General features: G+C 46.1%; 1 protein-coding gene across 1 annotated transcript; it reads left to right on the top strand.

Annotated features, from left to right (window-relative positions):
• The first annotated feature begins 492 nt into the window (after positions 1-492).
• Positions 493-2,640, top strand: LOC117703280 (pre-mRNA-splicing factor CWC22 homolog). The gene is given in 2 exon segments (XM_034494733.2): positions 493-2,368; positions 2,370-2,640. Coding segments are annotated over 2 exon segments (1,911 nt in total). The 5' UTR covers positions 493-518; the 3' UTR covers positions 2,431-2,640.
• The last annotated feature ends 14,408 nt before the right edge of the window (positions 2,641-17,048 follow it).

The raw sequence follows: 17,048 nt of genomic DNA, 5'->3' as shown, positions 1-17,048 counted from the left end.
CAAAGTATAGAGGAAGAGGCTGGAGAGATATCAAAGCAGTTCAAATCACTTGATGCTCTTCCAGAGGATCTGGATTTGACTCCCAGTACACCCACCAGAATAGACAAAGCTGTCTTCTGGACTCTGTCCACACCGGACAATCTCGAGACACACCCACCCAAACAACAGGCAAAACACTCAGAGACCTAGAAAACTGGAGCAACAAAAAACGTCAGAATCACACAGCCAATCCAAATTACCTGTAACCAGATACTACAGATAGGTCCTCATTTACATAGAAAGAATTGACTCATGGGAAGTGATAAGCAAAGTTGCTCACCACAACTATAAAATGACTCTTCACAGCTGGGCATACTGACGGGAACCTGCCTCCCATGCTTAAGGTAGAAAGCCCAGGTATTTTTCTGTAGTCTTGCGATCAGCTTTCTCCACACAGCAAGTCCATGACATAACTGTCTGGCAGATTATACTAAGATCTGTTCTTGCTTTTTCTTTTTAAAAGATTTTTAAGGAGGAACATGGCACACATGAGACGTTCCTACAGTCATGACAGAGACCACTCTGATCTTGAGCATTCTAGAAAACAAAACTCTTATGGTGACACCTTGGAATCACAAAATGGGGACCAAGAGAAACACAGAGAAAGAGACCGAGACAGAGACGCAGATCATCGGAAACGGTCCCGGAAATCCCTGTCTCCTGAAAGAAGGAGCCCAGACCGAGGAGTAACCCCGAGTTCTACTCAGGAAGAACCTGCCTCGAAGAAGAAGAAGAGAGATGAGCTGGATCTGCTCCTCACCCGCACTGGGGGAGCATATATTCCTCCCACAAAGCTCAGGAGGATGCAGGAGCAGATTACAGATAAAAACAGCTTAGCGTACCAGAGGATGAGCTGGGAGGCTCTGAAGAAGTCAATCAATGGTCTCATCAACAAGGTTAACATCTCCAACATCAGTATTGTTATCCAAGAGCTCCTTCAAGAGAACATCGTCAGAGGGAGAGGACTGCTGTCCAGATCTGTTCTGCAAGCACAGAGTGCTTCTCCAATCTTCACTCAGGTTTATGCGGCTTTGGTGGCAATCATCAACTCAAAATTCCCACAGATTGGCGAGTTAGTCCTCAAGAGACTAATTCTGAATTTTCGGAAAGGATATCGAAGGAACGATAAGCAACTTTGCCTGACTGCTTCCAAACTTGTGGCCCATCTTATAAACCAAAATGTGGCACATGAGGTTCTGTGCCTGGAGATACTCACTTTGCTCCTAGAGAGACCAACGGATGACAGTGTTGAAGTAGCTATCAGCTTCCTCAAGGAGTGTGGTCTCAAATTAACCCAAGTGTCTCCAAGGGGAATCAATGCCGTCTTTGACCGCCTGAGAAACATTCTACACGAGTCTGAGATTGACAAAAGAGTCCAGTACATGATTGAAGTGATGTTTGCTGTGCGGAAGGATGGATTCAAGGACCACCCCGTCATTCTGGAAGGACTTGATTTAGTGGAAGAGGACGATCAGTTTACACATATGCTCCCCCTGGAGGATGACTACAATCCAGAAGATGTCCTTAACATTTTCAAGATGGATCCTCACTTTATGGAGAATGAAGAGAAATACAAGGCTATTAAGAAAGAAATCCTGGATGAAGGAGACAGTGATTCAAGCACAGACCAAGAAACTGGAAGTAGTGAGGAGGAGGAAGGAGAAGAAGAAGGAGAAGAAGGAGGACAAAAAGTAACTGTTCATGACCAAACAGAAATCAACCTAGTCTCATTCCGCCGCACAATCTATCTTGCCATTCAGTCAAGTTTAGACTTTGAAGAATGTGCACACAAGTTGCTGAAGATGGAGTCTGCTGAGAGCCAAAGGAAGGAACTCTGCAACATGATACTTGACTGCTGTGCCCAACAAAGGACCTATGCAAAATTCTTTGGCTTGTTAGCTGGGCGGTTTTGTATGCTGAAAAAAGAATACATGGAATCATTTGAAAGTATATTCAAGGAACAGTACGACACCATCCATCGCTTAGAGACAAACAAATTGAGAAATGTTGCTAAGATGCTTGCTCACCTTTTGTACACAGATTCGCTTCCATGGAGTGTTCTCGGATGTATAAAGCTGAGTGAAGAGACCACGACATCGTCTAGTAGGATCTTTGTCAAGATCTTCTTCCAGGAACTGTGTGACTACATGGGTCTTCCTAAACTGAATGCAAGGTTAAAGGATGAAACTCTTCAGCCATTCTTTGAAGGACTGTTACCCCGAGATAACCCACGAAACACCCGGTTCGCCATTAACTTCTTCACATCCATAGGCCTCGGGGGTTTGACGCATGAACTTCGAGAACATCTGAAAAATACTCCCAAGGCCATTCAGTTGTAGGCCGGAAACCAGAGCTGAGAAAAAGAAGCCAGGCCTGACATTCCTGTCTTAGCCTGTTGGTTTAAGGGCATTAGGAGCACAACATGAGCAGGGGGAAGTCTGAGCCTCCAGTTCAGTGGAATGTTTGTTGTGGCTCCTGGTAGGAGCATTCCCTGCTCTGGAATCAAAACTTGCAGGCCAGCAGAACCTAAGGTTGTGTGTGGGCACAGGAAGCAAAACTTTCCCTAGAGGGTCATCAGGAGTTAGAGTGAGTGGAACTATTTTCAGGTATGAAAATGTCACTGATAAGTTGGGCATAGTGGCTCCAAGACTGTATCTCAACAGAGACAGAAGGACTGATGCAAGTTAGAGGCCAGAATGGAGGACAAAGTAAGACTGTCTGAATGAACACACCTACCCCACCAAATAAGCAAATAAAAAAAAATAACCATTACTAAACTTTCCTGTGTGGAAATCATTTCTCTAATTATATTTTATTCTTGTGTACATGGGCACTCCTGTGCCATACATGCATGTATTTGAGTGTGTGTGTGTGTGTGTGTGTGCTGGGTGCACTTGTTTGGGGACATGCATGGGATTGAACCACTGTGGGTTCATCAGTACTGAGGGCAACCCTCAGGAGCATCTAAAGTGAGACAAACCAAGTGGGAAGGGGGGAGCACAGTTCTACTGATTCCTTTAAAATGCATTATCTAGCTTCTAGCTTCTAGGTGACTAACTCAAGTCTTAAAATTCCTGCCCTGGTAGTATCTGTTAATAGGTACCGAAATGAGCATGGCGCAGTGCATAACACACCCATGTTTTGTTAGGCCCAGCAAGCTGGCCCTTGGACAGAGTCAGAACTTCTGAAGCTTTCTTTAGAGGCCTGAGTTCCCACATCCTCTGGGCTGTTCAGTAGTCTTGGGAGGACCTGCTGAGCTTGTGTAGGGAACATCACCCATGCCTATGGGCAGGTGCCTTTGCCTCCCTCCCAAGCACAGCACACCTCCTCCCAGTCTTCCAGCCCACAACATGCGCTCCCTGCAAACCACCCTGCTCCCACCCCAACCTTCCCCCTCAGCTCCCAGCTAGGGAACTTCCATTGACTTGCTGCCACCACAGGGGATTCAGACACCCCACAGGTAACCTGGCAGCATCCACCACATTGGCTATGCAGAAAGCAGGGAGGGTGTGGTTTTGCCTACTCATGGCAGGTCCTCCACTGAATGCAATTCCTGTGTGTCCAGGCCAGCTGGACAATCAAGTGGGGTCCCTAGACCCTGTGGAGAGGACTGAGATGCATGAGAAGATAAGGAGGCACAGCAAGTCAAGAAGTCTGATCAAGCAGGCAAAATTTTTATTGTTCACATGGGTTATATACTCTGAAAATAGGATATGGGGAGGGACAGGAAAGGAAAGAAGGCTTTGCAGGTAGAGGAAGCTGCACCTGTGGGGTCTAAGTTATTCTCACAAAGCCTTTCTGTTACCAGGGGTTCTACAAACATCTATCTAGCAGGATGTTGTCTAAATCTAGCGATCAGGAGGAAGGGTTACTAAGGTGGGTTGCTATGAGGCCTTGTTTGAAGTTCTGAGAACTGACAAGTGAATCATGGAAGGTAAACAGAAAGAAGAATAGTAGATAGGAGAGCCAAGGGTGAGTGTTTGCCAAGAGTAAGGCCTTGCCATGGCTTCCCACACCTGTGGATGCCAGAAGAGGGAATAAAATTCTCTGATATAGGTGTTTGATAGGTGCCATGTTGTTCCTCTGAGAGATCAGCAAATGTTCTTAACTTACGAGCCATCACTTGAGCTGCTGGACTCGGCTGTTGTCTTTCCAGCACACGTGCTGTATTAATTGGATTGGGTAATCTCCACCTGAGTCATGAAGTCTATGGAGATGTATAGAGACATGTGAACGAGATGGCCATGCTAAGCAGCTGAATGTCTGCGCAGGGATCTGGTGTCCCCATTGCTCTCTATGGGTTCAGGATGATGACCCAGCATCACTTATTTTCAGTGTTGGAACAGACCTTTCTGAACTCTCATCTAGGATGACAATGTAGATTAGGCACATCTGATCAAGTACCGAACTGACATTATCTTCCTGGAGCACGTGGTGTGGTAATGAGTTCTTTCTGATAACAAGAGAAGTATCTTAATCTAAGCTGTGCTGGGAGAAAAATCCAGAGTAGTCCCAGGGCATGGAAAGCAGCACCAGCAAAATGTTTCTCCAAGTATGGAACATATGAGGGACACTTGGAGCTGCCCCTTATGCTGGCAACCCAGGACTTTTAAAAGGCCAACATCCAGTAAAGTATGGTAGAGTCTTTGGTTACACTCTGTCATAGGCACCCTGGTCATTATGAACTGACCCTGACACAGAAAGAACCATCTATGTACACACTGGCATTTTCTATCTGAATCACAGTAAGTAGCCTGATCCTAGCTATGCTTTACTCACCTGGGGCTGGAGGTGGGAAGATTGGGGAGGGTGGTCCTCAGAGTCCTGTGTAGTTGCTTTGGTAAATGCTACCAGATGGACAGACAAACCTGGCTACTTCTACTAGCACATTTTCAGGTAGACAACAGTTTAATATCAGCATTTCCAAGACTAAACTGCCTGTCCTTAGTGCCTAGTGTTGTCTGATTTGTATATTTTCTCTGTCAGACAGCTAAACATTCCCAGGCTTGAAAACATTCTTTCAGCCATGCTCAAGAACCAGTTTTGGAATGGCCAAGTCCACAACTGAGAATCTTCATGAAGCCTGCCCTGTAATTGTTTTAGTTGAATGGGGATATAGGCATGAAATATAACTCAGAGGTAGAGTACTTCTCTAACATGCACAATGCCCTAGATACAATCTTAACCCTAGGGGATTTCAGGGGAGAAAAATTAAGAACTCAGTTACATCTGAATTGTAGCCTACAACCAAAGAAGTGTCTCTATAGAGGCATTTATGTCCCTCTAACCTCCAGCCTCCCCACAGCTCCCTCCTTGAATTCCGTTATTTTCTTGTTTATTTTTTATTAAGGCAAATCTTCATCCTTGGATGGAAAAAATATGTTCGATATTAGAAAACCACAGTAGAAATGTGTATATTGAGAGAGAGAGAGAGAGAGAGAGAGAGAGAGAGAGAGAGAGAGAGAGAGATTGATTGATTTAGGTATGGATATGTTTTCCAAAGGTCATAAATACAGACAATGAACTTAAAAATTTATGGAATACCTTGGTTGAAATATTCAGAGAACAGGATGTGTCAGCAGGAAATGATTCTTTCAGCCAAGTCTAGAAACCTGAGTTACTTCTTTGGAGCCCACAAGGTAGAGAGAACCAAACTCCCACAAATGCCCACTAGGCTTCAGTGTGTGTGTGTGTGTGTGTGTGTGTGTGTGTGTGTGTGTGTGTGTGTGCAGACTCCCATGTGCATCCATGAACCCACCATAAATTTTAGAAGAATGACCCAAATGATCATGGTGAAAACAACTGTTAAGGAATCCTGCAGATATGTTTTCCAATGTCTCATGACCCCTGGATGGTAACACTGTAATGGTTGGAATGTAGAGATACTGTTTTCTGCTTACTGTGAGTTAGACCAAGACATCTCAGTAAGTAGGGGCAAGGTGTCAAGACAGACCCATGGGTGAGAGGATGGGGTTATTAACTGCTCCTACCAGCGTCCTGAGGGCATGATTAATAATCAGAGAAGTCTAGCACAGGCCAGACCACCAGGTCATCAAGTGATGGTCTGGGGGATAAGCTCTGGGCCAGTGTCCTTGAGCTACACCCAGCAAGTTTACCCTGACCCAATCTGGAATTCTCAGCAGTGAGAAAGAAACTGTCTCAAAAGGAGAGAGGAAAATCTCAGCCAAGGGAAAATGTCCTAAAATGAGGGTAAGTGGAAAGGCTGAATGTCTCCATCCTCAAGGGCAGCTCAGGGATAGCTCCAAGCTCAAGAATGCTTCCTTGGGACCATGAAGATATTTACTCTGACCAATGAAGGGAGGGGGCTTACCAGTTCTCTGAAGTTTGGACTAGTGAAGGTTGGATCTCCATGTGATATGTGTGTGTGGGGGGGGGGGTGCAAACCTGCAGAGCTTCTAAATTTGAGTCTCAACATCATATGATGTGTTTATAAGAAGATAAAGAGAGGGGGGATGTGTTCTATGTAGGTGTAGTCAGGTATGAGGGAAGGGGGTGCCTTGGCAGCCCGTGCTGAGTCATCCCTTCCACCTGAGGGACCAGCCATATGACAGTATAGTATAGAATATAGTTTATTCAGGGCATGGAGAAGGGACTTAAGAGGGTTAGAAAGGCAGGAGAGAGAGAGAGAGAGAGACAGAGAGAGACAGAGAGAGACAGAGACAGAGACAGAGAGACAGAGAGACAGAGAGAGAGATTGGTATGAGCAGGTGGAGAGAGAGTGGGCAGGGACATGGGGAGAGAGCAGCAACAGAAAAGCAAGAGCAAGAGAGGAGCAACAGAGAGGAGGGGCAAGCAGCCCCTTTATAGTGAGTCAGGCATAGCTGGCTGTTGCCAGGTTACTGTGGGGCAGAGCTTAGACAAAACGCTAACAGTGTGTGTGTGTGTGTGTGTGTGTGTGTGTGTGTGTGTGTGTGTGTGTGTGTGTCTGTGTGTTCAGACAAGCTCATGCTGCAGTGTACATATGTGGATCAGAGGAAAACTTGAGGTATTGTTCTTCTCCTTCCACCCTTCCATGGCTTCTGGGATTGAACTCAGCAAGTACTGACCCACTGAGCCACCTCACTGTGCACTTCTCTTCACTCCTTTTGTCTCTGTTCCCAGGCCTGTTGCTTCCTGGTTATTCTCAGGAGTCAGTAAGTTGATTGTTGCAACAATACATCTTCAGGTTGAAGCAGTGACAAGTGTGATTCTGTTCTCCAGCCCACCTCTCCATCTTCTAGGTACAAGTAGAAGTAGGAAAAGATACCTTGTGACAAAGTCAGTCTCCACTGAAGGAGTGTCAAGAAAGCTGCCTCTTCATGTTGTTTTTTTTTTTTTTATTTAAAAATAAAATGAGGGGCTTCAGTGTTGGTTTAATCAGTAAAGCATTTGCCATGAGTTGGAGAAGAATCCAGAAGGTAGTTGTCTGGGAAACCAATGAGGCTAGAAGAGGCTGGAGTGTTGGTCTCCAAAGAGGAATGAACCTGAGCACCCAGAGAAGGTGAGGCCATTGAGGGACAGCATCATCTTCAGCACAGACGGTGGCTCTGACCCTGTTGGAGGATAGAGCATCAGGTTCCCAGGCTGCTTCTGAATCATATTAGAATGTAATCTCCTTATGGAGTTGAAAGGAGGACGTGAGGCCTGACCCTCCTTTCATCTCAAGGGTGAGCAGAAAACACTGGTCAATACAGTCCTTGCAATGAACCAGGGGATATCTAGTGATTAACTAGTTTCTAAGTGAGTGTTGGGCTAAAAAGGTCATCTGTAAGTGAAAGCAGTCCACCTAGCCGTAGGGCCCCCTTAGGGCTCATACTTCACAGGGAACCTGTCTGCATGCCAGGAATAGCCTGTAAGATTTGAACCTAGGCAGGTAGGTGGGTACCAGATGCCAGCCTGGGCTCCTTGACTGGGTTCTGTTCCTCAAGAGGAGATAAAGAGCCAGGGAGGGAGAGTGAGTCAGGCCAGGTGGTCAGGGGAATCTTGCAGCTTTGAATGACCAGCAATCAGCTTGCTTCAGGTTTCACAAACAGACAGACTAATCCAAGAAGTACAGACTATATCATTTTATTTCTGGATGTGTTTTTGATTTTTTCATTTCTTGTCTGAGGTCACAAGTTCAGTCACAATTGGAACAAATTTATTTTTATTATCAGCCCTGTAACTCTAATTCAGAATCTAAAGAAGGTCTCTGTCAAAGCAAACACATTTATTATATGGCAGCCTGCTAAACGCAGGCAGTATTTGCAGTTTTAAAACACTCCAGACAGAGAATGTCTGACCCAGTCTTTTTATGAATGGCAAATACCAATCTGTAGCTTCTTTTATTTTATCATCATCTATACTATAAACTAGGAAAAGGCTATTTTAATCAATCTATCTTTCATCAATTCACTGAGTTCTCTTCCTCCAGGTATGGCCTGTATGACTCTCTATCTTTAAACTACATTTCCAGAGAGCTCTGAGTGTATTGTAAAATAGACTTAGAATCTGTTACTAACTATTCTGGCCTGTCAGAGTTTGTTAATTGTGTCTGTTTACTCTGCAGCAAGGATACTGTTTGAGATTGCTTAGGGGCAGGTACCCCAAGAATATTCCTGGAGTCTTGCCCTCATTTAGAAATTGCTAGCTTTTGCTTATCTGAGCTTATCACTGTCTCCAGGGCATAAGAAAGACTTCCAATGTCCAGATGAGGTCATTTCTCTAAAAGCAGAAATAAGTTTAGGACTTTCCTAAAAAGACTCAGACATAATCTTCTTGGGAAGGTGAAGTTTAAAATGAGTCATAACACAGAAAGTCCACAAGCATGCAACATAGAGAGCAAACCCCAAAAGTTAGACAGAATGACAGGGACCCCAGTGTTTGGCTCAGCTGTGCTGGCTTCATGGCTTTCGCCATTGCAGTGGCTATAGCTGTGCCTGGTGGTATGCCATTTCCTAAGACTATAAGTTCCAACTTCTGCACTAATGACACTTAGGATCAGCCATCCTTTGTGGCAGGGATCCTGTGGGAAACCTTGTAAGACCTGTCACTACTCACTAGATGCTGCTAGCCACACCCTACACCCACTTGTGATAATCAAGTGTCTCTAGATGTTACCAAGTAGTCCCCCAGTTGAGAACCCCAGTTTAGAGGGCCAGGTATAGTTCACACCTTTAATTCCAGCACTCAGAAGGTAGAGGCAGGCAGATCTCTATGAATTCAAAACTAGTCTGGTTTACAAACCGAGTCCAGGATACCTAGGACTCTGTTACACATTGAAACCCTGCCTTGAAAAATAAAATAAACAAACCCCAAAATACCACTAAGTGGGTAGAGAGATGGCTCAGCAGCTAAGAGCACTGACTGGTCTTCTGGAGGACCCAGGTTCAAATACCAGCATCCACTTGGCAGCTCACAACTGTCAATAACTCCAAGATCTGACAGACCCATGCAGGCAAAACACCAATGCACATACAATAAAAATAATATTTTTAAAATAGTACTAGGTATGGAAAAAATGAAAGAAAAAAACCCTGTTCAATAAGAGAAATGTGAAAACCAAGGTGGAATCCCGCACTGTTAAGAAAATGACAGAGGCTGGGGATTTAACTCAAGGGAAATCACCTCTGTAGCATACCTGAGGCCCTGGGGTTTAATCCCGCACTGTTAAGAAAACGACAGAGGCTGGGGATTTAACTCAGGGAATCACCTCTGTAGCACACCTGAGGCCCTGGGGTTTAATCCTCACTATGTTGCTGAACAAAATCTCATTAGTAGCAAGAACACAATAGAAGGGAATCTTCACAGAACTGCTTTTTGGAGTGGTTACATAAGAATGAGGGTTACAGAATTTTGTAAAACATTTTGCTTAACATCAGCTCCTCCCCCCCCCCTTTAAAATATTTCCTACAAGTCCTGGCGAATTTATGTGCCACCTCTCCCAATTTCTCTCCTTTCATAAAATGCAGGAAAGACTACAGAGCACATTACTACACACACACACACACACACACACTGAAGAGTAAATGGAGAAATGAGAACAAATCTTCACCTGGACTTTACAGGGAAGCCTGTGCTTTCATGTGATGTCATGCATTAAATCTGTTGGTTTCCCTACTGAGCACAGACATGTTTATGCAGAGTGTGGGTGCAGAACACAAGGATGTTGAACAAATACATATGAAAGCCTTTTATTTAACATCTGAACTACAGGCTGCGTGAGATATTTTGTGCCGAGTAGCACTGGCTCCTTTGCCTCTCAGAGTCTTCCCTTGGAAAAGACGGCTGCTTCCCTGCTAGTCCCTCATCTTCTGTGCTGATTTACTCTTCCTTGAGGGTCTTCACGGTAGAACAGCAACATGGTTTTATTGCACTGTGGGCCACTAGTTCTTTATTTCCATGGCGATTTATTTTGCTTTATATCTCACACCAGTGCTGTCTAACAGAAATAGGATGCGAGTCATACTTGCCTAATTTCAAACTGTATTTCTTTCAACCCAAGGACAATCACTGTAACATTAAAATCTTTAATTCTATTTCTGATTCTAAAAAAAGCAGCACAAATCGAACTTGTGCCAGCGACATTTCAACTATTGAATAGCCACAGGTGCGTGGTAGCTGCCGTGCCAAAACAGTTTCAAACTCTGGTGTTTTCCCAAATGCCACCATGGGAGGTCAAAAAGCCAAATGGTTGGTGCTACTGTGCTGTAGATACAGGCCAGGGAACCTGCTCAACGTTAATGGTGTCATGTGTCATTCTGTCAACTACAACATCCTGCTATTCCCAGAAACAAATCAAGATGACTGACACACACCAAATGTTTTTGATTGAGTTTGATCTTAGTCTCAGTCTGACTGGAGGCCTTCTGGGGATGCAGATGACAATGGCTTACTTCGGGTTCCTTGCAGTTACAGATGGCTCCATCAAGGGAGGGTTTCATTGTATGAGCTTTGATAAACCACAGCTGTATCACAGAACATCAGGATCAGGACTCTGCCTAGTATAGATACAAATTCTGCAAAGGCAATCTTTCTGATAAGTTTGGAAGGCCCTGGCCCCGATGCAGCACCTCCTGCCTTGTCCTTTTCCCTCCCCACCACAATGACTCAAGATATATAATCCAGCCCATCTATTTCAATAAGTGAGCTGTCCTCCGACACAGTCTCCTGTGGGGTTCATGCCTGCTGTACTCACTGTAGCTCGAGGTCCTGCTCCCCAGCTCCTCCAAAGGTGCAATGGCTGATGGGCACAAGGAACCCACAGCCCTGCAGTTTGCTTCCAATAAACTTTTTCTGTGTGTTGGATGGTCTTGTTCGATGATTTTATTATACCAACTTACAAGTTCGAGGGGATTGGATGCCTTTTTCTGATCCCCGCTGGCACCAGGCATACTCAAGGTGCACATATGTGAAAGCAAAATGCTGGCTTTATCTTCATGGCATTTGTCTCTATGGAGTTGAGTAGACCCAAGCCTGATTTAGGCAGGAGGCGGTCCCCCTCTTGCCTTGCTCTCAGAGTGTTGCCCCGGGTATGACCAATGCTCTGCCATCCCTTATCTGGCTTGGGAACCCACATCTTCCCTTTTGTTTTTTATAATGTGGCCTTATCATCATGTGTCAGCACAGTCTATGGGAATAGTTTGATATTGTACCAGGACTTGGATGGCAGTGACTTTGGCTAGTATTAGTAATGTGGGTTTTTTGTTTATTTGTTTGTTGTTTTGAAAGAAACTGAATAAGGAATGGGGCTAGAAGGAGGAGGGCTCCGATGGCTGTGCTCAGGCCCATTAAGGGCAAGAACCAGGCAATGAAGGGGTTGGAGTACCAGGGAGCCAGATCAGTGAAGGCACATCGAGACCTCCAATCAGTGGTCGCAAAGGGTCTAATATTTTGTTCAACCCATACTGATTCATTTACATAGAAACAACATTCTTCCCCCAGGATGACAGAAGTCCTCCTACCAACCCCATCTTATGGTCAGGAGGTCCAGAACCTTTCTATTATGTTGTAATTCCAGCAAGGGTGGTCATTTGTACCTGGGGAATAATTATAACAGGAACTCAGAGGTAGGGGGCCTTCCAAGAGTGGGACCCCTGTAAGGGTTGATTAAAGGAGAGACCCAGGGCTGAGGAAGAACCATGCAAGGTTGCATTAGCAGGTACCTCAGCTAAGAGGGGACTCAAAAAGGAAGCGCAGAAGAAACATCAAGAGGCACTGTGGTGGGATGTGAGGGCAGCAGGTGAGCACGATGTAGCCAGGATGGGGTGGATCAAGCATTTCCACCCCATCCTGTATTTCCTGCTCAAGAATATTTTTATGGGTTAAGTGTGAACTGGGAGGCCAGCACCACCTGTGGAGAGATGTGAACATCAGCTCAGGGATGTGTGCAGCTTAACTGGTGGGGCACAGTTTCCCACGATGCCTGGTCTCCATCTACAGAATCATCTACAACAATAGTAAGATGGGTACTTAGGTTTTGAAATTGGCTGTTTCTGTGAGAGCCGATCCTCCAGGCAGGCCACTTCTCCTTTTTGATGCTTTTATCAATAGGAGAAGCAGAGAGGGGTTGATGCTCACAGGTGAAGTTAAGATAGACAGGAATAGAAACAGAGATTTGACATCCTTGGTCAGGGTGGTCTGCAGACCCAATCTCCTATTTCTTGCCATCACACGTTTCCTTAGCAGAAAAATGCCAGTGCTGGTTGTTAGGGAGAGAATTAGAGGGTTGAGCGATGGTGAGATGAAGCCACAAAATAACAAAGATTGCCATTAAAATAGCAGAGAGAGCAGCTTGAGGACACATGCATTGTGCAGTTGCTACGAGGTCATGAATGTCCTGCCAAGTGATCTCGTTCCCTGTCACAAGTGTCTCCTGGGTCTCCTCCTTCCCTTTCCCACCAACAATAGATGGACCACCTTCTAGGTGGGTGGGGAGGTGTCATACGTTTTGCCTGTATCCAGACATCCAGAGGCTGATCCTGTGGGAATACACAAAACCCTTGCCCACCGTGAGGAGGTCAGATACTTTCCATATCCCAGGTGTGGAGCTCAGAGACACACCTGAACAGAATACTCCGCTGGCTCTGCTGCTTGGTGGGCTCCCATGGAAAGGACTCCCTGGCCAAAAAGCTCATCAAGGCCCCATATGATTTCATCTCAGCCTTGAGTCCACCCGAATCATTAGAGGCATTCATCCTGGAAGAGGGCCTCCCGCTGTAAAACAAATCAGGCTGGACAGGGAAAAGTGACAGATGTCCCGCCTATCCTGGGGTGTGTTTAGAGCAGCAACTTGACTTTGGAGGAGGGATTTACTCAAAGAGACATGGCTGCTGTCCTCCTTGACTGCCTGTCTGAGCTCTCTTTTAAATTTGTAGCTTGATAGTGGTACCAACTAAGTGACTTAGCCCGGGTGAGGTGAACATTGACTGGCGAATACCTGAAATAACAGACTCATGGCTTGTGGTTTGCTCTTCTCCCCAGGGTTATTGGCCACCAGCCCCTGAGGATCAAAGGGTCAGAGTCAACAAACGGGGTTTTCCACAGCCCGTGAGTACTATGGAGATGACAGACTTATCTCTGGGATCAGTTTCAGAGGCAGCCCAACTTTATTCAGGGTGAATCAAGGGCTATATAGTTTTGGGGACAGCAGCAGGTATTTCTAGGGTGTCATTGGTTACAGCTTAGGGTACCAATGCCTGTTTGCATGGAGAGGCAGCTCAAGAATCCCAGGTGCTTGCTGGATGGGTTCTTATTGGGAGGAAGCTGACTCTGTAATCTCACCCAAACCACGTGACATTACACAGATAGAGGTTTGTGTGGACAAATACCACTGGCCAGGCCAGGGGTGCTGGAAAATACTTCATCCACATACTCGGAAGTTGTAGGGCCCGGAGGTGGGTCTTACAAGTGTGGGTCTCCCTTTCCTCGCGGGTCATCGGTCACCAGTCCATGAGGGTGAGGAGAGCAGAAACAGGGGACAGGGTTCTGATGGCCATGAGTACGATGGAATGACTACCAGGATCAGAAAGAGGCTGTAGAAGTTCTGTAGGGATAGGCAGCCATGGCCGGAGCCATCAGCATCTGGAGGATTACTAGAACTGGCTATGAGGGTGGACTGAGGTTAAGAAGATGGCTGTTCTCAGGGTGATGGAGGCATGAGTCCGCATTCTGCCTCACCGCTGGGGTGTGTGAACGCTGTTTGAGCAGACAAAATGGAAAGGCGCTAGGCTACATTCCATCCTCTCTGCCACTGGGGTGCCAGGCTTGCCTATTCCCAACACTAATTCAGGGACTTTGTGTTCCGCCTCCCATAGAGTGTGGTAACGCTCCTGGGCACGCACAATGTGGAGTGCTAGACTGCATTTACCCTGTGCCACCCTGGTACTGTCTAGCGAAGCGCTGATACACTGCTCAGGGGATGAGAAACACAGCCTAAGATGTGGGAGGCTGAAGTTGGGGTCCCGACTTCCAGGTGTCCAGTTGCCGCTGGAAAGCAGAAGAGCTGAGAACAAAGAAGCCCTGTGGGCTCAGGATGTACCCGGGGCTGGAGCTCACAAACTCTTGGACATGCTGACTTTGCTGGGTCACAAGGAGTTGGGAACGGATTCGGGTCAGTGAACAGAGGAACCTGGGGCCCGGGGTAGGGGAACTCTGGCTTGACTCAGTGGTGGTGAGTCCGGGAACATAGAGGGGTCTTCTGCCAGGAGGATTAGATGGTGCAGCTCTGTAAACAAAGCCCTCCTCCATGTTCCCATGTGGTTCTTGATGAAAGAGACAAGGCCTTGGTTCTAAACTGTTTATTGATTGTTTGTCATGGAAAATGGGTGCATGCCATATGCTCAGAGTGGACCAAAGATTAAGTACATTTTGCAGGAAGAAATGTCAGGGAAGGGATGCTTATTGGCTAAACCCTCAGGGCCTATAGATGCCTCATTAGGGTGGAGAACTCTGACCTGGGATACCTTAGGTAGGGAGTGTGGTCCCGTGACAGGGGCCTGGTGGGGGCAGGTGAAGCTCCTACCGCCCTCAGAGGTTCTGGGGCTTCCAACGTACTCAACCCTACCCCACCAAGTTTCCTGGCACTGTCCACTGCTCCACAACACCTTTTCTCTTCTATAAAGGAGAGGCATCATTGGGGCGACTGTCTCTTATGTTACCTGTAGTGAAAATTTTGGGTCAGGTGTGGTAAGCATCAAAATAAAACAGGTAAGCTACAGGGGTAACGAGGGGTGGGAGCTGGGAAGACAAGGGGTTACTGAATCAAATATTCAGTGGATTAAAACTGAGAGTGAATTTGTATAGAGTTTGTGAAGGTATTAACATTGGTTTTAAACTACATCTATACAGATAGACATCATGAAAGTTTCCCCAGGTTCGGTAGCCATTAGGCTCTGGCAAGAGAGTTTATCTGTCACTGGAAGGTCCCAAGACTGTCAGCTTCTGCTTGTCTCAGAAGTCTTCAGTTAGATGATATGTCTGGACAAAGGCAGCATTGCCCCAAGCAGGTCCAAGTAGATGTCAGGTAGGTCTCTGTCTGGGTCTCCTGGCCTGTGGTGGCAGCACTGTCTTTTTCCCTTTTGCAGAGATAAACCTGTAGAATGATCACAACAGAAAGCAGAAACCCAGCCGGGGGCTGTCTGCATAGGGTGGGTAGTATATGTTAAGCCTGTAACAATTTCCTCAGGAGCACATCATGGTCTGTTGTAATATCCTAGAAAAAAGGCAAGGGTGTTTGAGGAATTTAGTCCTGGGGGGAATCCTTTACGTGGGGGAATTAACTGTGTTGAATTAAGGAAAGCAGAGGGAAAAGCTGAGGATTTATCTGCTTTGGATGACTGAAGAAGAAAATATGTTAATTATGAATCTGGGATTTGCAGTAACAGCTTGTCCATAAAAGGGGACTGGTTAAGGATGAAATAACGGTTATTAACGTAGTTGGTTTGACCTGTGAGAATAAATTAAATATGATTTTGGAAGTTTAAAAGAAATTTTAAGACAATTTTAGGTGTTCCTGTTAGGGAGAAGCATAAAAACTTTGAGTTAAAAGGCATGAACATTGTTTCAGGTGTTCCTGTTAGGGAGAAGAACAAGCATTTAAACGAAAAAATCTGAAAATTTTTGGGTTAACGGTTTAAGGTGTGTGTGTGTGTGTGTTTTCCTTTTAATTCTCAGCAGTAAGATTTCATCTATTGCCTTTGCTTGGCAGGCTCCTTTCACAGCAGGGCACCTCCTGCTGTGGTGTGGTTATGCTGCTGGGCAGGTGAAACTTGCCTGCTGGACTCCATTCACCCTGTGCTGCCATCGCATGAGGGTCTCAAGTGAAGTAGGAAAACAGTCTGAGATGTAGGAGGCCGAAGCTGGAGTCCAGACTCTCAGGTGTCCAGTCAAACTGTGGAGGAGCAAAGAACGGAGGAGGCCCCCAGGCTGAGGACATGCTCAGGGCCAGGAGGCTCCCAGACTACTGGACATGCTGCTAGGTCACAGGAAGGTGGGAACAGAGTTGAGCTCTCAGGCTGAGGAGCAAGAGGAGAGTGGGGGTGGAGACTCCAGCTTAGCTGAGAGGTGGAGAATCTGGTGCAGAGTCCTGGAGTGCAGCGGGGCCTTCTGTGGCTCCATATGACAAAGCCTTCTCCCACAGCAGTTCTTGATAAGAGACAGTCCTTCCTTGTTCAAACTGTTTATTGGCAGTGGAAAATGGATGCATACCACTTACTCAGGGAGGGACCAGAGAATAAATACCTTTTGCAGGAAGGAATGTCCTGGGAAGGGAAGCTTATTGGCTAAACCCTAAGGGCCTCTAGATACCTCAGTAGCATAGAGAACCCTGTGCTCAGTGACTAGTCACAGTCCTCATGTGGGGTGCCGTGGTCACATGCTCCAGGACAGAAACAGGGTCAGGAGTAGAAGAAATGGCTGCCGTTCTCAGTTATGAGTTACCAGGGTTTCTGAATCCATTCAACCTTCTGACAATTCCACTTGTCCTACAGAGGTGATGAGTTATATCTTATTCAGGGCTACTCTGAATCCTA

Source organism: Arvicanthis niloticus, chromosome 2, assembly GCF_011762505.2.
Source record: "Arvicanthis niloticus isolate mArvNil1 chromosome 2, mArvNil1.pat.X, whole genome shotgun sequence".
Taxonomy (NCBI): Eukaryota; Metazoa; Chordata; class Mammalia; order Rodentia; family Muridae; genus Arvicanthis; species Arvicanthis niloticus.
This window is presented reverse-complemented; position numbering and strand designations above follow the sequence as displayed.